Genomic DNA, 26,694 nt, shown 5'->3' with positions numbered 1-26,694 from the left:
ACTGCAAAAATGCATGCATAGGTTACAATGGGGAGGGCAATTTAGTTAAAAGGATTGCTTTGAACCCAGGGTCTCAGATATGCTCGCAAACACTGGTTAACTAGGGTACTAACCCAAGCACCTTACTGGGAGATTCTACTAGACAAGGGCTCTACTTCTTAGCAATGCCCCCAGCTCCTCATTGGAGGATTCTAGACAGGGGCTGTACTGCCGCACCGCACCCCCAGCTCTCTGTTGATTTTTGGACAGCATCACATTCGTCTGCAGAGGCTGGCCTTGAACTCATCTGTAGTCCAGGCTGACCTGGAACTTGCTGTCTTCTTCCCTCACCATCTAGAGCGCCTGGGAAGAGAGACCTCTGCCATCAGGCCTTGGAGGGTGTGTTTATTTTGGATAACTGGTTGGAGGAAAAGGGAGTACAATAGCAATTGAGGGAGACAGGGACTTCCAAGCCACCCCTCTGGGCGGCTTTTATGAGGATCAGGACCTGTGGGAGGAATTAAATCCCCAGGGGCCTCAATTGTTCTGTGAAATGGGAACGACTTGATTGCATTCTTCCTTATGCCAAAGAGAAGATTCCATGAGAAGACATCTTCAAAAGCTCTTAACTCATTACACTGGTAATGGTGAGAGGCAATTTTCATTAGTTGCTATTAATATGGTAAAAAACTGGGTGCTCTGCGCCCGTAAGTGGTCATTAAGCACCTACTTGGTGCCAGCGCTTGCACATTGACTGGTTTCTCCAGCTACATCCCCTAGGAGATAATTCATTGTATTTTGCTGGACATCAAGATTTGGGATGCTAAGAGTCTCAAGGGGATTAGAGCAGGATTCAAATCCAGTGCCTGTGGCTCTATCTAAAACCTGAGACCTACTGTGGCCAGCTTTCATTCCTGCCAGCTCAGCTGAGAGCTTGCTCCCTAGAGGAAGGAGTTTGTGTGGCCTGGGACCTCTGAATCCTAACCTTCTAGATCCCTCAGGTGGCCTCTCACTGGGGTGAAACTGCAACCAGAGTCCAGGGAAGTGCACGCTAGGGCCATACCGATTTTGGCTTCTGGGTTGCACGGGCTGGCGGGGGAGGGGGGGAAAGGGGTTGGGAGGAGCCGAGTAGCTGCGACAGGGGTGGGGAGGAGCCAGGCGGGCACCGCGGCAGCCGGCGGGCGGGCGCGCGCGCGCTCGGGGCTGCAGCAGCCGGGGCTCCGGTGAGTCCGCCCCTCCCCCTCCCCCGCCCCCGCCCCAGCCTCATCCCAAGGGGGCGGCCCCAAGTGGGGGCGCGGAGGTCGGTGCAAAGAGGGGCGCATCTGGAGCTGGAGAGCTGAGTCTGCAGTGCCAGCTGGACGCCCCAGGGGAGGGGCACGTGGCCCTGGAAAAAGGGGATCTTGATTTCAATACACCTGGGTGCACTTCACCCTCACCCTCCCATCCCCAGAGTATGGGGATTAGTGACCCATCTCATGACCTCTAAGTGATTAGAGCCATGTGACCTCTGGAGGTCTTGGACTCGGTTCCCCTCTCCTGCAGCGTCTTGGGACCCTGACATTTTAACCCTTCCAGCACCCCTCCCCAAAAAAATCCCATCTTCTGCAGACCGGAGATGCATTGAGGACTTCAACTCCCAGCAGCCCTTGCAGCTTTGGTACGATAAAGCTGCAGTAGCATTAGCAGCAAGACCAGTTGGGAGTTGTAGTCCCTAAGCTTTTAACTAGCTGCTGGGGGCACGGAGGTGGGAGGGGGCGGCTGGACCTCACCGGGGTCATCTGGGGTCGCGCAGCTACTTCGAGTGGGGCAAGATGCAAAGCTTGGGCTGAATTTCCCCTCCCGGTTTGGGTCCCTAGATCAGTCACCAGCCCCCCTTCTTGCCACCTGGCAAGCGTGGGGACCGGTCCGCAGCGGCTAGGCTCGTCCACCCTGCAACCCCCATGGGCTACCGCCCCCCGCCTCCTCGGCTGCCACCCAAGACAAGGCAGGGATAAGCACAGGTGAGTCTGACCCTGGCCGAATGGCAGTCTTCATCAGCAACCCCTCTGCTCCTGACTGTCTGGCCCTCCTTCTTTCCTTCCGAGGAGGGGGGGCCCTTTCCCACCCATGTCTCATGTCTAGCCCCAAATCTTGTGTCACTCCCTCCTCTCCCACCTCCACTTCTCTCTCCTGTTCTCCTTTTTAAAAATTTTTTTCCAGACCATGAGTCTGTCTGTCTGTGTTCCCAACTCTCTTCTTTTGCCTTGTATCTGAGGTCTCCAGCCATTGTCTGGCTGTCCAACCTGGAACTCAGCATATATATATATTCTCTCTCTCTCTCTCTCTCTCTCTCTCTCTCTCTCTCTCTCTCTCTCTCTCTCTCTCTCTCTCTCTCTCTCTCTCTCTCTCTCTCTCCTGATCTACCTGTCTCTCTTTGGAAGGTATTTCTGTATTTCTGCCCACACCCCTGCCTTCCTTGTTTCACTTCTCTCTGTGTGTGCACCATGTCTTGGATAAAATGAAGTGCACGCTACTCCCAGCCTCTCCTTCCTGAACCTCTATACTCCGCATTCTGTGTTTATCTTTCCCTGGCTGCGGACTTCACTGGGTCCCATCTCCATCTGTCCCATAGCTCCCTTCTCTCAACTTGGGGTTTCTGCCTTACACTTGACTCTCCTTCCTCTGACCCTCCAGCCGCCTTCCACTCTAAGCCTCCCACCAATGGTGTTCCAGCTGCCCAAAATGCTTTTACCTGCCACAGTCTGCCTGCCCACTATTGATGGCTGCCTCCAATCTCCCACTCTGGGTCTCAGAATACCTGCTCTGACTTTCAGTCTGTGACCCCCTGGGACACATTCCTTTAGTCCGAGAATGCCCTGCCTTTTGGCTTGGCTCCATTGATTTGTTTGCTCCTTAACTGCTCTCATTAGATGGTGACCCCAAGGATTGACGATAACATCTGTCATCTTCAATCCTCTAATCCTGGCTCCTGAGCCACCACCCTCTGGCCTTTGCCCCCTTACCAGACCTCCTCCCTCCTTCTCGCTGCACCTTTCCTGTCCCCATCTGCGTCTCTGCTCACCCCACTCTTAAGTGTAGGATCACGTGGCCACTATGTCTGGGGACTACGAAGATGACCTCTGTCGGCGGGCCCTCATCCTGGTCTCAGACCTCTGCGCACGGGTCCGAGATGCTGATACCAATGACAGGTGTCAAGAGTTCAACGAACTGCGAATCAGAGGATATCCCCGGGGTCCGGATGCAGGTCAGAACCCCAGCTGTCCCAACTAGCCACTGCCTTCTACCCAACTCCCCAACAGCAAAGACTTGGGAAGGTCAGAGCGCAGCCGCTCAGCTTTCTACCCTCTGTACAGCCCTGTTGAGAGCCTTGCCTCTGTTTTGCTGCTGCTTTGTCTCTGAACCCCTGAAAAGGGAGAAATAGCTTGTGTGCTTGGTCCATCTAACCCCGACCTTGGAGTTTTGTCTCGTAGAGCTACTCCTTCCTAATTACAACCATGAAATATCCCCGTCGGAAATCATGATTTTTTTTTTTTTGAGTTGAGGAGAAAGTTGGGGATCAGATAAGGCTTTGTAGAGGCCTGGTTGGTCTCAAAATTGAAATAACCCTCCTGCCTCGGTCTCTCAGCTGTTGGGATTGCAGACATGAACCACAATGGCTAGCTCTAGAAGAACTAATCACACCAAAAAGCTACAGAGTAAATCAGTCAAAGGTGGGGTGTTGGTTGTGGGGCAGAGTCCAGGAGCAGGAGGTATGACTGTCCAGTGTTCCCTTCCAGTGAGGTCACAGGTCATCTTTAATTCTCCCATTATACTGGTATGTGACTCATTACCCACCAGAGAAGCGCCCCCAAACCTTAGTGCTTAGCGTTTTGGTTGGAGTTCGGGCATGTGGTCCATCCACTAGCTTTTGCGTTACTGTGGCCAAATTCATGATGGAAACAAAGGAGGGAAGTTTACTTAGCTCGTGGGTTCAGAGGTGTGGCTCTGTCATAGGAAGAAGGCATTCACAACATGGTCAACCAGGAAACAGATCCTGGGGATGCTGCTCCTACCTGGTTTTCCTATTTTATTGCACTTGGGCTTCCAGGTCATAGGGTAGTGCTGGCTGTATTGGGTGGGTTCTCCATGAGTCCTCTCTGAAAATGCCCTTGCACTTACAGACGTGTGCTGCATGCGTGCACGGGTGTGTTTGGCAGTCAGAAAACCCTTTAGGAGCTGTCTACTCTTTAATTTATTTTTACTTCATGTGTCTACCTATTTTGACTGCATATATATCTGTGCACCACATATCTACTGTCAGATCCCCTGGAACTGGAGTTACAGATGGTTGTGAGCCACCATGTGGGTGCTATGAATTAAATCCAGGTCCTCCACAAGAGTAGCAAGTGCCCTTAATTGCTGGCACATGCCTCTCAATTTTTTGAGGCAGGGTCTCTCATTGGCCTGAAACTCATCAAGTCAGCTTGGCTGCATGGCCAGTGAGCCCAGAGATCTGCTTGTCTCTGTGTCTGTGGGGGGCTGGGATTACACGTGTGCACCCCCATGCCTGGGGCTGGGATTACACGTGTGCACCCCCATGCCTGACTACTTTTATGTGGGTTGTGGAGATCAAACTCAGTTCCTTTTGCTTGCAGGACTTTACTGACTGAGCCGTCTCCCCACCCCGTGTTTTACATTTTGATATAGGGTCTCACTCAGTAACCAAAACTGGCCTGGGACTCATTATGTACCCCAGATTGGCTGTAAACTCACAGCAACCTTCCTATCTTAGCCCATAGGCACTCAAATGACAGACATGAGCCACCCACACCTAGCTCCTAGGTAGTTTTAAATCTAGGCGAATTGACAGTGATGAAGAAGCATCACAAGTAGATGATGTGGACTGTCTGTGTGGCAACCTTATTCCTTAGCTCTTCCAGTGATAGACTTTGGGCCCAGTGTAATTTAGCATTGTCCATGACTGCTCAGCGTGGCTCAGGACAACAGGGAAAACATCTCAAGAGCTTGGAGCTCTTAGAAGTGTGCCTGTTCTGACAGGTTCCCACCTAGGGGCTGGTCAGGCTTGGAGAGAGTGTATCTTTTGCTCAAGGCCCTGGCTTTTCACTCTTTCAGCTGTGCAGACAGGCATGGAGGAACAGGAGAGACTTGAAGTTCTCTGGGACAGGGATCTTGTACTGCCAATGTTAGAAGCATCTAGCCAGTTTGCTGCATGATTCCCATGTGCTGGTCTCTCCCAGGTACAAAAGGCTTCTAAAATCCTGAACTCTGGTTTCAGTTGCATCTAGAGCTCTCTGTAGGAAGGGTGGCTACATAGGCAGGAGCACCCCGAGGGAGGTGGCAGGACAAAACTCAGGGTCCTTGCAGCAACACCTGGCACACATTCCCCAGACTTCCCTTTTCCCACAGCCTCAGTCTTCGCAGCAGGGACATGAGGTATATATCACATTTAGGTCACACGGTAGCATGAGGATTAATGTCACACCCTGCTTTTGCATCGCCAGGTGATCTAGCACTACGAGGTGTTTCCTTCTTTCTGACTGTTCCCTGAACACAGCAATTATGGTTAGATGTGCCAACTGGCAATGGCTGAGTTACCTCCCTGCCCAACAATCTCTCCATATACAAACAGCAAGGGCTCATCCTTGTTCTAACTCCCATCCCAGGAGTCTCCTCCAAATAAATTCTCACAGCTTAGAGAGTTACATCCATGAGACCCTTCTCCTGGTATCGATAGAAAAGGAGCCATACACCATAAAACCCCACTCCCAGTACTAATTACTGAAAGAGCCATAAAACATTGGTTGTAAGAAATGGACTGTGCTGGGCTTTTGAAGCAAAACAGGGTAGCATGTTACTGACGTTCAGAAGGCACCAGTTAGCATGTTATATCATGTGACCACAGTCCTGAGACTGGTTATCTGAACAAGGAAGTCTCTCTGGGGCCACTATTCACCAAGAAGTAATGATGTGTGAAAGTAAGAACATAGGTGTTAAGTGGCAACTGTGGTGTATGGCGGGGGAAGGGAGGTTCCAAGCACGTGTGCACTGCACACAAGAGAAGCCAGAGGTCAACCATAGATGATATTGGACAGGCACTGTCCACTTTGTTTTTTGAAACAGACTCGCTGTTCACTAAGTAAGCCAGTCAGCTCCCAAGGATCCAGGTGACTCTGCCTCCCCAGTGCTGGGATTACAAGCACATGCTATGCTACCCAGCCTTTCTGTGCAGGTGCTGGGAATCCAAACTTGGATCTCATACTTGTGCAGCAAGCACTTTACTGACTGAGGTCTCGCCCCTATCCCCACTCATCATCTCGTGTCTCTGGACCTCCACTTCCTGTTGTTGAATGGGACCAATATGTTGTCAATCTCCTGGGGTAACCCTGAGGTGCCAGTTATATTGTCACATCTCAAAATGGTTGCTACTGCGTTCTGCCTGTCATTTGCCTTCATTGCTGTCAACTGCAACAAAGAACAGAGTAGATTCATCCCACGTGCCAAACGCAGAGCGTAAGCCTCGTAGAAGTTAAGGTGGATTCCCAAGGACAGATAGCAACTTTTTTCCTGGATCGTCTCTAAGCTTTGAGAGGTCTCGTCCTTCAGAAATGCCCCATGACAGAGAAACGACATGAGCTAGAGAGAACAAAGCCTGAAGACAGCCTTCAGGACCTGCTACCTACACAATGTGACCCCCACAGGCTCTGTAAAACAACCATTGTATAACAGTGTGACCATAGCAGAAGCATAGAGCGCAAACGCAGGCATTCTGAGAAACTAGTCAAGGCAGCACTGACCTGACCCCTCATGACCCACGATCTCTCTCTCTTCACCCTTTCCAGACATTTCCGTGAGCCTGCTGTCAGTCATCGTGACGTTCTGTGGCATCGTCCTCTTGGGTGTCTCTCTCTTCGTGTCCTGGAAGTTGTGCTGGGTGCCCTGGAGGGACAAAGGGGGCTCAGCAGTGGGTGGTGGCCCCCTGCGCAAAGACTTAGCCCCTGGGGTTGGGCTGGCAGGCCTGGTAGGAGGTGGTGGGCACCATCTGGGAGCCAGCCTAGGTGGCCATCCCCTGCTGGGTGGTCCACACCATCATGCACACCCAGCCCACCATCCACCATTTGCTGAACTGCTGGAACCAGGTGGCCTTGGGGGCTCTGAGCCTCCAGAACCTTCCTACCTGGACATGGACTCATATCCAGAGGCTGCTGTGGCCTCTGTGGTAGCTGCTGGGGTCAAACCAAGCCAGACATCCCCTGAGCTGCCTTCTGAGGGTGGAACAGGCTCTGGGCTGCTCCTGCTGCCTCCCAGTGGTGGGGGCTTGCCCAGTGCCCAGTCTCATCAGCAGGTCACAAGTCTAGCACCCACCACCAGGTGAGAAAGGGGATTGGGCTTGGGGCTTCTGTGACACTCTGCTTCTCTGTCTCGTTCTTATCTGTGTCTCTTCCGATACCAGGGTCAGGACAGGTAATGGTATACTGACTCCTGGAAGCTAGGGAGGATGAGACGAAGGCCTAGACTCCTATACTTAAGAGAAAGGGAGCAGGGTCTTGGATTCTTGGGTCAAGATACAGAAGTAGCCTGGAGACAAGAATCTCAGGTTAGAAGCTAGTGTGGTAGTATACCTGCTATCCCAGCCATTTTGCAGGCTAAGACAAGAAGATCTAATGTTTGAGGCTGGCCTGGGCAACTTAAAACCCTGTCTTAAAATAAAAACTAAAGGGTTGGGGATTTAGCTCAGTGGTAGAGCGCTTACCTAGCAAGCACAAGGCCCTGGGTTTGGTCCCCAGCTCCTAAAAAAAGAAAAGAAAAAAAAAAACTAAAAATAAGGCTGGGGCCGTGGCTCAGCGGGAGAGCCCCTGTCTAGAATCCCCCAGGGAGGGGTTGGGGAGATGTGACTGATGGGTAGAACCCTTCCCTCAATGAAGTGCCAGGGTGTGGTTCTGCCAAAGTTTGGCATAGCTGACAAAAAGCCTAGGTTTGATGGGGACTAGTCTCTGAGGTTTAGGTAATTATCAGTCCCATTCAGTGTCAGCTATAATTAGAAGCCTGGACCTGTTGGTCACCTGACTGTTCTCAGTCTTCCTCTGTCTGTGCATGTAAGCTTAGGGTCTGGTAGATCGGCTTCTGGTACATGCTGTGTCCAGGCCTCCACCCTCAGGGCTCTGACAGTCCAAGGGGTACACACTAGGGAGACAGGAAGCAGCTCTGGAGACTACCAAGGCTTGGAGGAAGCTGAGAATTTCCTGGAGGTGGAGGTATCGTGATGGACACTTGTATGGTGGGGAGGCTAAAAAGGGGTGCCCACATCGTTTCAGGCAGGAGCAAGAGCAGAAGAAGCCAAGTGTGTGGTGGGGAAAGCCAGGAGGCAGGTAGGCAGGGGATAAAATCCAGGAAAAGCCTGGGACGTGAAGCTTCGGACACCAGACCCGTCAAGGCTAGAAGTGGCAGGTGGGAAGGCTGTGTCCTGAGGGCACTGGAGAGCCACTGCGGGGCTGTGAGCCAAGGAGGAGAGGTGCCAACTCTTGAGCCATCTAGAGAAGGAGAAATGCAGCCAGTAGCCCAGGCAGGCAGCGGACAGGCCGAGCCCAGAGCAGCCATTAGTGATGAGCTACGGAGATGGGGGCCAGGCCTAAGATGGCTTTGAGGTATCAGGATGAAAAGGACACCTGGCCACCAACTTGAGTCCTGATGACCTTGAGGTCTGTCTGGGGCTAGTTCAGAAATGCAGATAACACCCCTGCTGCAAATGGGGAAATTAAGGCTCAGGAAGCACAGGCGTCTTATCCAAGATCAAGTAACTCATCAAGGGCACGGTTATAGGCACAGGGCTGGGAATCAGATGGGATCAGATGCCACTCCGATCTGAGCCTCACTTTGGTCTTCCCTGACACACAGGTACCCAGCCCTGCCTCGGCCCCTCACCCAGCAGACCCTGACCACCCAAGCAGACCCAAGCAGTGAGGAGCGACCACCTGCCCTGCCCTTACCCCTGCCGGGCGGAGAGGAGAAAGCCAAGCTCATCGGTCAGATCAAGCCAGAGCTATACCAGGGCACTGGACCTGGTGGCCGGCGAGGCGGCGGGGGCTCTGGGGAGGCAGGGGCACCCTGTGGCCGCATCAGTTTTGCCCTTCGGTACCTCTATGGCTCTGACCAGCTCGTGGTGCGGATCCTACAGGCCCTGGATCTCCCAGCAAAGGACTCCAATGGGTTCTCAGACCCCTATGTCAAGATCTACCTGTTGCCTGACCGCAAAAAGAAGTTCCAGACCAAGGTCAGGGCAAGGGGGCAGGTTTCACTGTGTGTGTGTGTGTGTGTGTGTGTGTGTGTGTGTGTGTGTGTGTGTGTGTGTGTGTGTTTTCTGCCAGGTTTGAGAGAGGGGGCTGGGGAGGAGCCCTGGGTCTGAGGGAAGAGGGCTTGAGGTCTGTATCCTGAGTCTGAGGGAGGAATCTGGAGAAGACCCCTGGGTCAAGAGAAGGAGGCTGGGATCTGAACTCCTGGGTTTGGGAGAGGAGTTCTGCAGTCTGCATCCCTGGGTCTGAAGGAGAAAGGCAGGGGCCTGAAACTGGGTCTGAGAAAAAAGGGATTTGGAGGAGGTTAGGCATTAGGAAGGAGGGCTGTGGTATGAACCTCTGGGCCTGAAAGAGAAGAGCTAGGGAGGACCTCCATGTCTTCAGGAGGAGGGCAGAGTATAGATCTGTGGCTCTGAGAAAATAGGGCTGAAATCTGTATCCTGAGTCTGAAAGACGAGACTTGGGAGGTCCCCTGGGTGTGAGGGAGGAGGCTGGATCTGGACTCTCAGGGCAGACATGAGGCACATGATCTACTGATTCTGGGAACGAAGCCAGTGGGCATCAGAACTGTCTCTGCCTCCACCCCACAGGTGCACAGGAAGACGCTGAACCCTATCTTCAACGAGACGTTTCAGTTTTCGGTACCCTTGGCCGAGCTGGCGCAGCGCAAGCTGCACTTCAGTGTCTATGACTTCGACCGATTCTCGAGGCACGATCTCATCGGCCAGGTGGTTTTGGACAACCTGCTGGAGCTGGCTGAGCAGCCCCCTGACCGTCCACTCTGGAGGGACATCCTGGAGGGTGGCTCGGTCAGTGGCTCCATCCATAATGGGCCCTGGCACCGGCTGGCTCTTCCCTTGTCTCTCTCCCTCCTCACCTGGGACTTTCCACATTCTCATTTCCCATCCCAGAGTGGCCTAGGCATTCTTCTGAGGGAATATTGCAGCCACAGAAGCTAGGATGATAGAGGGACTCAAAGGGATCTCTGCCCTTTCCGGCTTTATGGAACACTACTTACCATCAGGCCAGAAGCCTAGGCTCCCAAGCTTGTCTCCCACCCAGTATCAGGACTTCACACTACATCACTGTGACTTTTGCCCTCTGGCCAACTCCTTCTCCATAACTTTCCCTCCCAGCAGCCCCTTGTTCATTTTCAGACTTCCGGCACTCAGGCCCTCTCTGAAGGTCCTAATTCTTCAAATCACTCCCTTCAAACCCTTCCATATCCTTTCCTTCTGTCTTCTTGGGGTTCCTTGGGAATCCTACCACCTGGCTCTTCAGACATCTGATATATTGGGTTCCTCCTACTTCTCATAGCATCAGATCAAAGAGCCCACACCCTGGACTCTCTGGTTTTCATGGCCCCTGGCAAGGGACCTCTCATTCCCCTGTGGTCCCAGTGCCATGCTAAGGCCTGGTTGAGTGTCCTGAGCCCTTGGGTCCTCAGGCCTCATACCCAACCCAGTTCCTATCTGTGGCTCCTACTAGTTTTGGGGATCCAGGAGAGGGCAGTTCTGGGCCTCAGTCTTCTCCTGTGTCGGGGATTTGGATGAAGCAGCTGCCTGGAGCTCTTCCGTAAGAAACCTGCTTGTCCCTCAGTCCCCAGGACCTAGGAACTCCCATTCACCCAGCTGCCACCTGAGGTGCCTGTGCTAGGGCTTTGCTCTGCCTCCGTCCTGTCTCCTACTGCCCAGCCCTCTGTCACCTGAGGCCTTCACTCAGCCATCCATTCATTCATACATTCCCCCACCAGAGTGGAAAAGCAGAGACCCTGAGAGAAAGGGAGAAGAGACAGAGAGAAGCAAGTGCTGAGGTGGGAACAAGTGCTCAGTCACAGGGGGCAGGGTTGGCAGCTAGAGGCCACAGAGAAGAGACAGACAGACTGAGCCACACACAGAGCCTCCTGGCCTACATGACTTGAGGATGGCAAGATTGCTGGAGAGCACGTGAGACACACGAAGAACAGGATAAAGCGTCCAGGGAGGCCTCTTGTCAGTTCCAGGACACTCTAGAAGGAAGCAGTGGCCAGAGTCCTGTGGGACCCACACCCCAGGGCCTCCAGCCCCTGGCACAGCTCACTGCTGTCAAGGCCTTTGCACATGCCGTTCTCTCTGCTCATGAAACATTTCCCCCTCAGCCTAGCTTCATCCCTGACCCTTCAAAGCCCTAACATTGTGGTCTTATCTCACAAGCTCCTGTGTGCCCTCAAGCCCCGTGTGTGCCCCTAACTCTGGGCCCTGGCACTCTGATGACTTACACCCGGCATGATTGCTCCCCCTTCTCGATAGGTCTCTCCCTCAGTCTCTGACTATTTCTCTATTTTGGCCTTTGTCTCTCCTGCCTACCAGGTCAGTGCCCCACTCTACCTGTCTATCCCCCCACCTATCCCCATCTACCTGTTTCTCTGGGTTTCTGTCTCTTTCTGATCTCTGTCCATGTCTTTCTTTCTCTGATCTCTGTCCACTCTCTCTCGGTTTCTGTCTCTCTCTTGCCAATTCTCTCTCTCCCTCTCCCTGGTCTCTGGGCCCCACCATCTTCTCTACAGAACAAACAGTCTTTGATGGTGAACAGCTGTGGTAGAGAAGCTATGGGGCCTTAGCCAAGAGTCAGACTGTTCAGTACACGGGAGCCTAGCAGTGGGGCGAAGGGAAGGCAGAATGGCGAGGGCTGCAGGGAAAGATGGTCACGCCGCCTGCCCTCTGTTCCCACTGCAGGAAAAGGCAGATCTTGGGGAGCTCAACTTCTCACTCTGCTACCTCCCCACGGCCGGGCGCCTCACCGTGACCATCATCAAAGCCTCTAACCTCAAAGCAATGGACCTCACTGGTTTCTCAGGTGTGTCTGGGTTGATGAAGAAGATTAGGGTCTGGGAGAGGAGGGCTGAGGCCTGGATCCCTGGGCTTGAGGAAGAAGGGATCTGCTCAGTTCCCTGGCTTCTCTGTACAGACCCCTACGTGAAGGCCTCTCTGATCAGCGAGGGGCGGCGTCTGAAGAAACGGAAGACCTCCATTAAGAAGAACACGCTGAACCCCACCTACAACGAGGCCCTGGTGTTCGACGTGGCTCCCGAGAGCGTGGAGAACGTGGGTCTCAGTATCGCAGTGGTAGACTATGACTGGTGAGAGGCACCCATGAGGTGGGACAAGGCTCGGTTGGAGGTGGCTGGCTACCTCCCCCGACCTTTCCGGTAATCGCTTTCCCAATCCCCAGCATCGGCCACAATGAAGTGATCGGGGTGTGCCGCGTGGGCCCAGAGGCCGCTGACCCACATGGCAGAGAACACTGGGCAGAGATGCTGGCTAACCCTCGCAAGCCTGTGGAGCACTGGCACCAGCTAGTGGAGGTGAGTGGAGGCCACCTCGGCCCTGCACGGGCACCGAGGGCCCAAGCTGCCTGCATCTGGCTGCCCCGTGAGCTAAGAGCGAGTCGGTTTCCTTTACCGATTCTCCAGCCTGTGACTGGCAGCTCAGTCGAGGGCCACTGTGAGGGTTTAGTTTGTCGAGTGTTTAGGAGTGGCCAGCTGCTACTCTTTCCCACAGATGCTAAACACAAAATATAGGAACAAGCTGGGTGATAAACCGTTTTCCCCCTCTCCCTCAGAGCAAGGTGTGAATATTAGTAGATGGTGGTGTAAAGAAGAGAAGGATTTTTTTTTTTTGAATGAATAAGAAAATATCAGGCAGTTGGGCATAGCTCAGCAACACCACAACACTCACAACAGTAACAGACTCCAAAGATGTAACAAAATGTCGCTGGGTAGCATCCCTTGCAAAGACCACTGTGTGTCGGTTTCTTGCCTAGGGGCTGTGGTCTGAGGCTTTTGAGGTAGAGGGCCTTCCATACAGGCCCTGGGAGAACATTCTGGAAGACAGGGCATTGGAAGGGGCTTAGAGGGAGGCTCAGGTGGGCAAGGGGGGGTGGACACAGGTCGGGGAGACCCGGCAGCTGTGGCCACTTTTATAAAAGAATGTAGTTTATGTGTATGGGTGTTTTGCCTGCTTGTGTGTCTGCAAACCATTTGCGTGCAATGCCTGCCGAAGCCAGAACAGGGTGTCAGATCCCCTGGAATCAGAATTATAGATGGATCTGAGCTGCCCTGTGGGTGCTGGGAACAGAATCTAGGTTCTCTGGAAGAGCAGCCAGTGCTCTTAACCCTAACCTCTCCAGCCCGAACAAGTGGCCATTTTTGTATTAGAAGCTGTGCCTCCACTTCTCAGCCGTGCAAAAGTTGTTTAAGATTGCCTTTTGGGGCTGGAGAGACGGCTTAGTCAGTAAGTACCTTCAGTGCACGCATGGGGACTGTTTAAAGCCCTAGAATGAAAGTAAAAATCAAGTCTGGAGTCATACCCTAAAAACCCAGCAGCGAGGAAGGAGACAGAAGAAACCCTGAGGCTCATTGGCCAGACAGCATAGCCTAATTGATGAGCCCCAGATCCTGTTGAAAGACTTGGTCTCAAAACACAAAATGGGGCTGGGGAGATGGCACAGTGAGTAGGAGCCTTTGCTCTGCAAGCAAGAGGACCTGAATCTGAATCCCCAGCACCCATGACTGCCACGTCCCCGACCACAGTGTTGAGGGGAAGGGAGCTCCCCTGCAGCCAGCCTAGCTGGAGTGGTAAGGTTCCCATTCAGGCAGAGACCCTGTCTCAAGGCAGTCAGGGGAGAGTAGCAACAGAGGACCCACATCCTGCTCTGGGCTCCGTCTGTGCACAGGCATGTATACACATAGGTATGGACACCTGCACACACATACACACATCACACATACAGTCCACGCATGCACAGCCACACGAGTATATACCACGCACAAGCTACACATGTACACACCATGTATCTACAGAACACTCATGAATATACCACAAGCATGCACATGCACACACACACACACACACACACACACACACACACACACTCATCCATGGGTTCACAGAAACCGTCGAGGTGACCGCTTTCTCTCTGCAAAGACATCCACTTTGAAAATATTGACAACTTTGCTTCCACAGAAGTGGGGAAAAGTAAAGTTGCTATGAATTCTGTTCAGAGTGATGTAGATTTCAGTGCCTTGATCTTTGTCTCTTGGTAGCTTTCTGTTGCTTTGGTGTTCTAAGGAAAAGTCACCCTAAACAGTGTATATGCTGGGTTCGTGTCTCACACCTGTAAGACCTCTCAGGAGGTCAAAACAGGGAGGCTGCCTTGAGTTTCAAGCCAGCCTGGATTACAGAGTGAGTTCCAGGTCAGACTGGGCTTTGGAATGAGCGAGTCTGAGTCTGAGGCTAACCCTATCCCTGAGGCTGAGGCTAATCCCAAGTCGATTCTACTCTCCATTGAGGCTTGCACCCCACACACACATCCACAAGCCCCTTTTCCAGAAGGTTGAACAGCCAGGCCCAGAGCTCAGAATTGAGATCCTGAGAGATGGGACCCTTTTGTGAGGACAGAAGCTGTGTCCCCTTGGGCATTCATTCACTGTTTCATTGAGCTCACTCACTCTACTCTGGAAACTTCCAGTGAGCCACACTGCCACCACTAGGTGACACTGCAGGACGGAGACCTTCGCTGGAGGGCGGGGTTTCAGCCCAAGGCAGCTTGGCAGCCTCTACCTAGCCGGCCCTGCCCAAAACCTGCTGACTGCTCTGTGGCTCCCCAGGACCTCCTGAGCCTCGGACCCGCCTTATAGCCCCTTTCTGTGACCCTATCTACTTGCGTTTTTAGATATTTATCTTTTGTGCCTCAGTTTCTCCGCTGGTAGAATGGATGGTGATACCATTTCCCAAACCCCGCCCCCCCCCCCCGCCCCCTGCCCCCCGTCCCCCGCCCCCCGCCCCCCCCCCCTGCCCCCGTCCCCCGCCCGGGAACTAAGACAGCAGCATGTAGAGGAGGGGACAGAATCGTCCTGCACGGTAAGGAGGTTGTTTCCTTTCACCCCAACTCCAGGAGAAGACTCTAAGCAGCTTTACCAAGGGCGGCAAAGGATTGTCAGAGAAAGAGAATTCAGAGTGAGGGTGAGTCCTGGAGGAGGGAGGTGCACCTCTGAGCTCTGACTGAGGGAGGGGGAAATGGGCCTGAGGGAGGGGACTAGGCCCCCTCCACGGTGCTGATATAGCTGCGTGGTTACATCCTACCCTCTCAGGTCTCTCCTCTTCAACTTTTAGGTCTGGTCTAGGCCTGGGATTGGACCAGGCGCCCTCAGGACCCATCCCTTCCTGCCCGGACTGTGAACTCATCTCGAAGCCATAATGTCCGAGCTGCTGGTGCGGGGCGGCCTGGACCTGTTCCTCCTTATCCTGGAGGTGTGAGGATAGGAGGCAGCAGGCCCAGCTCCCTGTTTCAGGGTGGGAGGTTCTCGGCCTCCATTGTCTGTCTTCTTATCCCCAGAGTTCCCTCTAGAGGCAGGGGGCCATGCATGTCTGGGGACCCCTGCCCCCACCCTTCTGTCTGTCTCTCTGTCTGTCCCTTTGCTGTCGTCTAAGTCTTGCTGTTCTGGCCTGTGTCCTCACTGTGAATGTCGACAGACCAATCCTTGATGTCCCCTGAACAGACACACCCTCCAGCGTCCACCCTTTCTGTCCCTCCATCTGCGTCTGGCCGACCCCCCCTCTGCCGCTGCTATCGTCACCAGAAATAAACACACTCTGTGAGTCTCATTCCACCCGGGGCTCCTGTCTCCCTGGGACCAGGAGGTGTGCTGGAGCATGAGAGGGTGTGTGACTAGGCCACTAAGTGATTTCTCCAAACCTTAGCCTCTGAATGATATTTACAGATGGAAATCAAAACAGCATTCCCGACTGTTCATCTCTTAGACGAAGTGACAGAAATTTCTTGTGTGCTTCTAAAAAACCTTCCAAAGACAGACCATCCTAGGTAATGGGGCAGCTTGGAGGCTGGCTTGGCCTTCCTCTCCTGGGTACAGGCTGTCTTCTACCACAGCACCGGGTGGCCTGTTCTTATGCAATGTCATCCTAGCAGCCGCCTCGGACAGAGGCCTCCCTTATGCAACCATCTTGTCCTTCTAAATTCTACAAGTTCTGCAGCTGCCCAAACAAACCTAGCTGTAACTAACTCCAGGTTGCAAAGCATTCTGGGAAGGTGACCTCTTGTAATTTGGGTTCTCCTCCATGAGGGGCTTTTCAGCAGCAAGGAAGCATGAGCAAGGGGAAGAATGAGGAGAAGGGAGGGGACATTAATGGGATTCACCCAGGACCTGCTAAAACTGGCCCGAGAGAAGACAATTTCTGAGAAAATGAAGTGAGCCCACGCTTTCTCGGGTTCCTTCGTATTTGGGCAAAGGCTCTGATTGATCCTGCTTCAGCTTTGGATGGCCACCTTAAGTCAATCACTTGACAAGTCTGATGAGCTTGCTATAGGGCTCTCCCCATCCCCTCCTCCCCTCATCATTGGTCCAGACACTCTGGGGACCTCATCCCCTTTTTGTTCTTATGGCAAATGCATCTAGAATTTATAATTCTTTAGTCAGGAACACGGGGGCCTTTGATGGATTGTCCCCGCAAGAAGTGCTCAGCAGGGGAAGGGGTGGGGCTCCAGATGTCTCACCGTTGGCTCCTTGGAATTCATTCACAACTCCTTTACATAGACGGCTTTTCCGGAAAGTCTTCCACTGTGCAAAAGAGAAACCCACAGAGCCGCTGCTCCTTTGGTCTGATGGCTAGGACTTCAAAATGGCGGACCGAGCACACAGGCAATTGTCTTTCAGGACCCGAAGTCAGAAGTCAAGATGTGTTTGGTAGCTGATGGAGGTGGGCATTCCTGGCCTTGCAAAGCTAACACCCATCACTCCAGTCCAGCTGCGTCCTCACAGGACGGTCCCTCGTCTCCCACCTCAGTTTGTTTTGTTTGAGACAGGATTTCATGTAGCTCGTGCTGGCTTGAACACATCACATAGCTGAGGATGACCTTGAACTCCTGATCCTCCTGCTTCCACCTTCTAAATGCCGGCGACAATTGAGCACCACCACCCCTGGGTTTTGTGAAGTTGGAATGGAGCCCAGGGCTTCTTACGTGCTGGACAAGCCCTCCTATTGAGCTCTACCCCTAACCTCTTACCTTGTCTGCTACAAGATCACCTGCTACTGGATGTGGGGACCAGTCTAAAACCAAGATGATCTTATTTGGAGATCCCTAACTCTCCTCTCTTCTCCCTTCCCCTCTTCTCTTCCTTTCCCTTCCCCTCCCCTATACTTTCCTCTCCTCTCTCCTCCTCTTCCTCCCCTCCCCTTCCCCTCCTCTCTCTCACAGGATGACTTTGAACTCAATTCTCCTGCCTCAGCCTCCCAAGTGCTAAGATCATAGCCATGAGCTAGCATCCTTGGGCCAGCTTCATTCTGAGAGATGAGCCAGTATCCCCTTATCTGCAGACATACAACTTTGCTCACCTAGGCATCTAGTACTTTGCTGTGTACTTCTGCTGCCGGAGACTTGACTCAGGGCTCTGTGAGCTGCGTGCACGCTAGCCAACCTCTCCATATTGCACCACATCCTCAGAGACGCTCAGTCATCTGTTGACAGAGGCATCTCCTCCCACCTTTTGGCTTCTGTGAATAACGTTGCCGGGAACCCACGTGCACAAGGATCACTGTAAAACCAGAGTCGGACGTGGTGGTGCACACTGCATCCTAGCACTCAGGGAGAGGCTGAGACAAGAAGAACAGGAATTTAAGGCCAGCCTAGGCTACATAAAAAGTTGAAGCCAGCCTGGAGTACATGAGATCATGACTCAAAACAACCAGCACACACACACACACACACACACACACACACACACACACACACACACACACACCAAACCTCATTAAAATTGTCTGAAAACAAACAAACTTACGGGACTAGAGAAATGGCTCAGTGTTTAAAAGTGCTTGCCACGGGGTTGGGGATTTAGCTCAGTGGTAGAGCGCTTGCCTAGCAAGCACAAGGCCCTGGGTTCCGAAAAAAAGAAAAGAAAAAAAAAGTGCTTGCCACTCTCCCAGAGATTTGAATTTGGACATCTATGTCAGACTTCTCACAACTACCTGTAACACCAGCTCCAAGGGATCTGATGCCCTCTTCTGGCCTCTGTGAGCACTGCATCCATATGCATGTGCTTGTGCACATGCATGCACAGTGGGTGCACACACAAAAGTGTGTGGATTTTGGATGAAGAAGGACAGTGGGAACATCAGGAATTAATGGGGGCTGGAGGGATGGCTCAGCAGTTAAGAGAACTGACTGCTCTTCCAGAAGTCCTGAGTTCAGTTGCCAGCAACCACATGTTGGCTCACAACCATCTGTAATGGGATCCTGTGCCCTCTTCTGGTGTGTCTGAAGATGGCTACGGAGTACTCACATACATAAAATAAATAGGTAATAGAAAATTAGGAATCAGGAGGATTAAGAGAGGGCTCAGTAAAGACACTCGCTGCCAAGCTCAGCAACGTGAGTCTGATCCCTGGGACCCACCTAGTGGAAAAAGAGAACCAACTTTTTCACAACTTGCCCTCTGACCTCCACACATGTGCTGGCACGTGCCCATCAGGCAGTGGGCACATACATAAGTGTGATTTTAAAAAGAAAATTGAAGAGTTGCAGATTGTGAAGAAATCTTCGCAAAACACAGCAAGCAGGTAAAGGATTGCTGCCCCAAATATGCACAAAACTCTGAAACTTCAGCAGCAAGAGGGAACACAGACAACCCAGCCCATACCTGTTGCTCCAGCAGTCAGGCGGCAGAGGCCAGAGGAACAGGAGGGCAAGGCCAACCTCAGCTACATAGAATCTCCAAAGCCAGCCTGGGCTAAGTGATACCAGACTCAAAAGACAACAGAACAATAAAATCTTAGATAACTCAATGTACAAGTGAAGGAACGGTCTCGACCTCTACTAAAGATGACACGCAGGTACTTTTGCTGCCATTGACAAAATTCATGATCAAACCTACGACGCCCCATCCAGACCCACAGCTCACAGCGACAGAACCACACCCACTGTGGGCAGATCTTCACTCCTTAGTTAATCTTCTCTGTAGACATCCTCAGTCACCCAAAGGTGTGTTTTAGGAATTCCCTGGGTGTGTCTGGGTCCAATCACGTGGACAAACAAGATCACAAATCCCTGTGGCTGGGGAAACGGCTCAGCGCACTAAGCCGACCAGCTCCACCGTAAGAACCCGAGTTCAGAGGTCACCAGTTGAGTGCAACTGCAACCTCACAGCGCTGGGGAGGGAGAAAACAAGAAGATCCCACAGGCTCACTGGCCAGCCCGTGTAGCTGAAATGTCAGGCTCCAGTAAGAAACCCTGTCTAAAACAAACAAACAAACAAACAAACAAAAAACCAAGGTGTAAAGCCAGGGCGGTGGTACATACCAATAATTCCAGCACTCCAGAGGCAGAGGCAGACAGATATCTGGGAGTTTGAGGCCAACCAGGGCTATTTAGAGAGACCCTGTCTCAAAAACAAAACAAAACAGGGTGGAGGGCAATTGAGGAGGACACACAATATCTCTGCCCTCCACACATGTGCTGTCACACACACACACACACACACACACACACACACACAGTTAAACATTAAGTACATAGAAATAGATTCAATATTATATGTCATCAGCAAATTGCAAATGAAAACAATAAAACCCAGGAGAATGACATGCCCAAGGCAACTCTTATAAAAGAGAGCATTTAATTGGGGGCTTGCAAAAAACAAAACAAAACAAAAGCATTTTTGAGGGCTAGTTTACTGTTATCATGGTGGCAGATAGACAGGACGATAGATCATTTGCTGGAGCAGACAGGGGGTGTGAGGGAGGCCTCCAAGGCCAAACCCAGTGACAGACCTCCTCCATCAAGGCCACACCTCCTAATCTCCCCCACATAGTGAATCAACTGGGGACAAAGCATGCAAATATATGGACCTATGGGGCCAATGTCATTCAAACCATCGTAGTCCCAAATCTAAGACATCAATATCACCAAATGCTTGTGAGGATACCAAGTGCCACAAATGCTCCTTTGTTGTGGGTGGGAATACCAATCCACAGAGCTGTTTTTGAAGATACTTTGACCTTTTTCTCACAAGAACTAAATGCATTCCTAGCATCTGGAGCCTCAGTCCTTCTTCTTGGCATTAACCCAAGAAGAGTTAAAAAAAAAATTAGAATGTAACAGCTCTGTTCATGATGACCAGGGCACAGAGGCAACAACAACAAAAAAAATGTACTAGCTACTCCTTAAACTGCTGGGACAAAGCAGTTTAAGGAAGGAAGGGTCCATTGTCTCAGTTTGGGATACAACAAATCCTGGCAGGGAAGCCATGGTGGTGGCAGGTTGAAACAGTGAGTCACAGTTTTTGCTTCACAGCCAGGAAGCAGAGAGACAAGAATGACCACTGTTCAGCTCCATTCTTGCTTTTCCTTCAGCGGAGGACCCCAGCTCAAGAGAGAGTACTGCCCACAGTTAGAGTGGGTCTTCTCACCTCGGAGAACCTAATCTGGATAATTCCTCCAGGGCAAATCCAGGGGCTCACTTAACCTAGATGATCCCTCACAGGCATAGCTAGAGTCTTATTTCCATGGTGATTCTAGATCCTGTCAAGTTTTGGCTGAGATCACCCAACACAACACTGTGTTAATGTGGTCTCACCAGTTGAAACAAATGTCTCATATTGCTGTGAAGATATTAATAATAGCGGAAGTCAGGGGGGTGTTGAGAGGCGAATAAAACTCTCTGTACTTTCACTAGATTTTTTTCCCTAAAACCTTACAATTGGTAATTTTTAAAAAATCCATTAATAGAAAAGAAAATCATAGATAACAACTGTTAGGCAAAACAAAGACAGGTGTCTAGACCTAGCTGACGTGTCTACTCTGAGTGGGCACATTTGGTCACATGATTAGAGAGGATAATAATAATGACATCTTTTGCATGTTTAAGGACTTAAGAACAGGTTCCTGACTTCCTGGAGACGCGGTTTCTTGTTTCCGGTGATAGTCCGCAAAGCCTCTGGGGTGCTAGCCAGGAAAGAGAGTGCCAGTCGCCAGCGGATCTCTGATGATGCCATCAGTCACCCAGGTTTTAAGAGTCAGGAGTTCTGTGGTGTCCTCTGACCCGAGGGGAGGCGTGGGAACTTGCGTGTGAGAAAGCCAGCCCGGTCAGCTGACTCCGGCCGAATTCCGGTGTCATGGCCGACGCTCCTCACACTCCCTAGGAGACTCTAAGTCACTTTCGGTCTCCACACTGCCCTGCTCCCTAGAGAGAGGAAAAGTACTGAAAGGAAGCAGCCAAATTCTTTGACATCCAATCAGAAACAGGCATGAAAGCAAGAGTTGCCCAATCAGATTAGCGGAAATAGCGAAGGAGTCGCGAGAAAGCATAGTTGCCATGACGACACGAGTTTCTAGGGTTCTCTGCTGGTGCCTGGCACTTGGCAACGCAAGGCCACCTCCCTAGTGAAAGGTAGCTAATAAGAGGAGTCCTTATCCGTGACGTCAGTAGTTGCCAAGCCAGCTTGTAGAAACATGTGAGCCTCCCCCTCCCCTCAGAAAACACAGGGTTGTTGCGCATGCGCCCATGCTCTCATGTGCTTGGAGACAAAAGGCGGGAAAGTGTGTGAGACGAGGAGTGAGGTGAGAGGCCAGATAGGGACAGCTAGATCAACTGCCCGGGTGATTGGTAGCACTCTAAGAAAAAGCTCAGGAGCAGAAGTTCTTGGGAAGCCTGAACAAGTAGTCTCCTTTTGGATTGTCAGAAGAAACATAAAGAAGCCAAAAGAAAGATGAGAGCAAATTAACTATTGTCAGCTTTGGTTTTGGCACCGAATGTGCAGACCACCAAAGAAAAGGCTCAGGAAAGCAGATGGTCTTTCAAAGGTCCCATTGGGGGACAGAAGTACAGAGAGACCGCAAGACACAGGCTGAAAGAAACAGCTATTCAGGGTCACAGACCTCCCACACGCAGAGCTCACAGGAACCCAAGGCTGGAACCACAGCCAAGGAGAAGCAGGAGGTGACAGGGAGACAATGATAGCATCTGGGAAACTCCAGAGGCCAGGAGATGGTGGCCGTGCTGAGACAGGAGTTAGAGGAAAGAAACATAAAGGATCTGTTAGCGCCAGACCTGGGGCGGCTGAGACAAAGGTTCCCAGGCCAAGATAGAGAGTAAGAGCTCTAAGAATAGCGTCTGAGAGAGCGCAAGTACCATAAACAGCAGTGTCACAGAGAGAGACTGACAGGACAGACGGACCAAGGAGACAGTGATAAAGGGGGTGGAGATAAAGGGTACCAGATAGAGAGGAGAAGGTGGCAGTCACAGAGACAGGCCAGAGGTGATAACGGTGTGGAGGACAGAAATAGAGACTGTGGCCATGATAAAAATGGTGCAGCAGTGGCAGAGGCAAAGAGAGTGAGCAGGGGAAAGACAGGGGATGCTGGAGAGTGGAGACCTTAGCTGAGGAGTGGGGCAAGACCTTCCGAGAGGGCCGTGAGCTTGGAGAAGGAGAGGAAGAGGAGTAGTTGAGACAAAGAGGGGAGAGGAAGGAAGAAAGAAGAGAGAAAGGGTGTGGGCAGACATCATTGGAAAGAACATGACCCGGGCACAGCAGAAAAGATATGGACACAGAGTCGAGTCACAGAGAGGAGGACAATCAGAAACTAAATGAGGTGAGGGTGAGAGACAAAAGCAAAGAGAGCAGAGCAGTGAACAGAGACCCCAGGAGAACAAAGTGGGGGTCCCAACAAGACCCACCTCAGCCTGATGGCTGATCCCTGGATGAACCAAGGACCAGGGAAAACTGACACTTCTCTGAGTCACTTTGGTGCATTGTCACCTTAATTTGCAGTTGTGATGTGAAAACTCCCCACACAGCTTCTAGATTTGTGACAGTATTTATGATCCCTTGGTCTTCTCCTCAGTTCCACACAGCGGTGTGCAGAAACACGGGAGGGGGATGTTTTCTTATTGGTTTATTCAACAAACATGTTCTCTGTGCAATGACATGTCAGACAGTCTGGGAACTTTGGAGAGAGCAGGAAATAAAACAGGTGTGGCCATGACACTTTCAACCTTGCTGGGGACAAATGAGCAGAGAATGTCAACTAGGGTGGCTTGAGAAAAATTAAGCCAAGTTGAGAGGAGGAAGTAATTGAAGTTGCTGATAATGGCTGGCTGGTGATTCAGACCAGGGCTACGCTCAGTAATGAACAATGCCAGGCTAGGTTTTCCTGTACCTTAAGAGTGCTGAAGGCCTCACAAGATGCATCGGTGTAACTAAGAAGAAATCAGAGTAGGTTTACCCTGAAGGCACTATACGACACTTGACAATTTGGACTTTTTATTTTCAACAGCATCTTAGAGAATGGGAGATGAAGCCCAGGGCCCTGTACCTACCCAAGGCAGAGTTCACCTTCAACTGAGGAAGCAATGGCTGTACCCTCAGGACAAGTGTGAGGATCAGACTTTAGATCTCCAGAATCCACCAGGGAGGTAAGAAGGCTGGATAGCTGCCCATGATCCCAGACTCCAGAGACACAGAGAGGGAGGTCAAGTTAGCTCTCAAAAGGAGCTGATCTCTGGGTTCCGTGAAAGATCCTACTTGAAAAAACCATCCATTCTTCAAATGACTTGTAGGGAGCTACCTGCATCTAGGCTTTGTCAAGTGACTGCAAGCGTATGTTCCTAACCATTAGTCTCTAAATTATGTATGTGTGCTGGATGTATGTATGGGGAGGGAGAACCATGAAGGATATATATATATATACATATGTGTGTGTGCATATGTGTGTATGTATGTGTGTGTATATAAGTGTGTATGTGCATGTGTGTATGTATGTGTGTGTGTATATATGTGTGTGTATGTGTATGTGTGTGTGTGTGTGTGTGTGTGTGTGTGTGTCTGTAGAATGTGTTCAAGTATTAGTGAATTGTCCTTGTGTATGTTATGGGATATATATCCATATCTATTTATCTAATGCCTCATGCTATAGAGTAAATGACTACTATTGTTTGGGCCAGTTTATGAATGTTTAATGTGAACACAGCCATACCCTACACACTGTTCTGCAACTTGTGTTTTTAGCTTTACACTTTGTCTTAGAAATGCACCCAGATGAATTTAAAGATCTCAGTTCCATGTCTTGTAAAAATGGCAGTGGTATCCCAGAAAGCCCTTGTGTCTGGTTTTGTTTTTTCACTTTCTTTTGATGGACATCTGGGCACTTGGGGGTTTCCTGCCAACGATTTGAGCAATGCTGATGTTAGCATGACTGCTCAGGTTTGCCTGGGGACATGTATGTCAACTTGGGGTCAGGAAAAGAGGTAGAAACACTCGGTTGAACTGGGGGCATGACACATACCTGCCATCCCAGCACTCAGGAGGCAGATGCAGGAAGATCCTAAGTTAGAGGCCGGTCTAGATTACATATTGATACCTGTCACTAAGTAACTGACCATAAATAAATAAATAAATAAATAAATAAATAAATAAATAAATAAATCGTGCATGTGCAGTCTCCATGGACATGCATAAACTATACCCGGGGCTGAGAACCAAGAGGGCAGTGCACAGCATGGGCACACAAGTGTGAGTGCATGTGCAAGTGCATGTGCAAGTGTGTGTGTGTGTGTGTGTGCTCCTGTGTGTGCTCTATAACAGCGGCCCCTTCTCTCACACCGTGAGCAGCAGGACCCCAGTGCTCACTGTTGTAGGTCAGGCAGGGTGCATTGCATATTTTTCGGCTCAAGTAACTGAAAACTCTCCAGACTATGGTCAGCTTCAGGAATGGCTGCATCAGGCAGGCAGCTGGGTATGTCCCACACCAGGTGGCGCAGGTCTGCCATCCAGAGACTAAAGCTCAGGGAGACTTAAAGGACTGGGAGTTCAAGGTCTGGGGCAAGAGAGATGGCTCATCAGTTAAGAGAGCCTGTTCCCCTAGTGAGGAGCTTGGGTTCCCCTCGGTGGTACAGTCTCCGCCTAGAATTTCCCACTGAAAGTAGGGAGGTGGCTTAGTAGAAGAAATCCCACCTAAACTGGGAGAGGCTCTGGGTTCCGTCCCTAGTATCACTCACACACACACACACACACACACACACACACACACACACACACACACATATTGTGTTCCTCTACTCAGGCCAGAATGTCAGTTGACTTACAGACAAATTACAATAAACAGAGATGTGTGTACCCTGGGTTTACAGTGCACAAAAGCCTCGCACTCAAATGGGGTAAATCCAAGACAGCATCCTCTCATCCTACCAGTCAGCCCTGCTCCCAGGACTGAGGTTTGACAAGAGGAATATGGGCTGAATTTCCCCACAACTTGATGGAGTATGTGCAAAGGCCCTGAACACAGGAAGATGACCTTCCCTCATAGCAACCCAGGACCAAAGCAACACCACCTCCCTGGTAACCAGGAAGGGCTCAGAGAATGAGTTCTAGGTCAGAGCCCTGTACACGATCCTTCTTAGCTATAACCCAGCCAGAGAGGGGAAGAATAACAGAGGTGGGGAAACACAAGAGGAGAGGCCTTGTGCAAGGTCAGAGGCAGGTGTGTGCAGACAAGAAGGTGGGTGTAGCCATCACTGTCCCAGAGATGCCTGTCCAGAGGCTGGTGACCTGCCACTCCCTAGAAACCCAAGAGCTGATCTTGGAAGGGAAGGGAGGACCAGCTTCAGACTCCCAGATCTGATTTCATTGTTTCTGAGACAGGGCCTCACTATGTAGCCCTAGCTGGCCCAGAAATCACCATGTAGACCAAACTGGTCTCAAACTCACAATGATCTTCCTGGCTCTGCTCTGTGAAAAATTTTGTCTGTCTATCTGGCTATTTCTTTCATGCAGTTTCCCATGAATTGCGTTACCAGGTCAGCAACAGAAATTCCCCGAGGAAGCTAAAGTGGGGGCGGAAGAGATGGTTCACCTTGCAAGAGTGAGACATGAGTTCAAATCCCAGAACCCAAGAGACAAGCCAGGCATGATGGCACTATAAAGATGTGGACACACACACACACACACACACACACACACACACACACACACACATGCGCTCGATGTGATGCAGAAGATTGTCATTCCAGCACTACTGGTGTGTGTGTGTGTGTGTGTGTGTGTGTGTGTGTGTGTGTGCACGCGCCAAAAATAAAATGACTGGCACTACCAATTAGAGGGGACGAATTAATTATCTGGTCCATGCTAGCCACATGACAGAGTATATTGCATGGCGTTAAAGTGGCATTTTGAAGGAGGTGCCAGGATAGTATATGCATTGGGTGGCCCAGGACAAAGGTAGAAAGGCTTTATAACAAGTGTAAGCACAACAATGGTGCTTAAGGCTCAGTGGAGACATGGTTCAGCCGGCAGTTTGCTTGCCTCACCTCACCAGCATTCAGATCCCTGACACTGGTGCAGACACTGGCTGTGGCAGCGTGCATCTGTGTCTTAGCACTG

At 51.2% G+C, this 26,694-nt stretch overlaps 1 protein-coding gene across 3 annotated transcripts; it reads left to right on the top strand.

The window, feature by feature from the left end:
- Positions 1–1,158: 1,158 nt before the first annotated feature.
- Syt3 (synaptotagmin 3) lies at positions 1,159–15,915 on the top strand. 3 transcript variants are annotated; one of them, XM_032893775.1, is made up of 11 exons: positions 1,159–1,202; positions 1,836–1,979; positions 3,053–3,223; positions 6,819–7,347; positions 8,872–9,247; positions 9,857–10,075; positions 11,981–12,101; positions 12,213–12,384; positions 12,477–12,609; positions 15,201–15,268; positions 15,419–15,915. In XM_032893775.1, exons 3-10 carry the CDS (start codon positions 3,073–3,075, stop codon positions 15,264–15,266), a joined length of 1,767 nt encoding a protein of 588 aa, XP_032749666.1. In that variant the 5' UTR covers positions 1,159–1,202; positions 1,836–1,979; positions 3,053–3,072; the 3' UTR covers positions 15,267–15,268; positions 15,419–15,915. The 3 variants fall into 3 exon arrangements, with proteins under 3 accessions (XP_032749666.1, XP_032749665.1, XP_032749664.1); XM_032893774.1 differs by lacking the exon at positions 1,159–1,202 and adding an exon at positions 1,315–1,636 and having other exon boundaries at positions 3,058–3,223; XM_032893773.1 differs by lacking the exon at positions 1,159–1,202 and adding an exon at positions 1,315–1,636.
- The last annotated feature ends 10,779 nt before the right edge of the window (positions 15,916–26,694 follow it).

The sequence above is a fragment of the Rattus rattus genome, chromosome 2 (assembly GCF_011064425.1).
Source record: "Rattus rattus isolate New Zealand chromosome 2, Rrattus_CSIRO_v1, whole genome shotgun sequence".
In the NCBI taxonomy this organism is placed as follows: Eukaryota; Metazoa; Chordata; class Mammalia; order Rodentia; family Muridae; genus Rattus; species Rattus rattus.
This window is presented reverse-complemented; position numbering and strand designations above follow the sequence as displayed.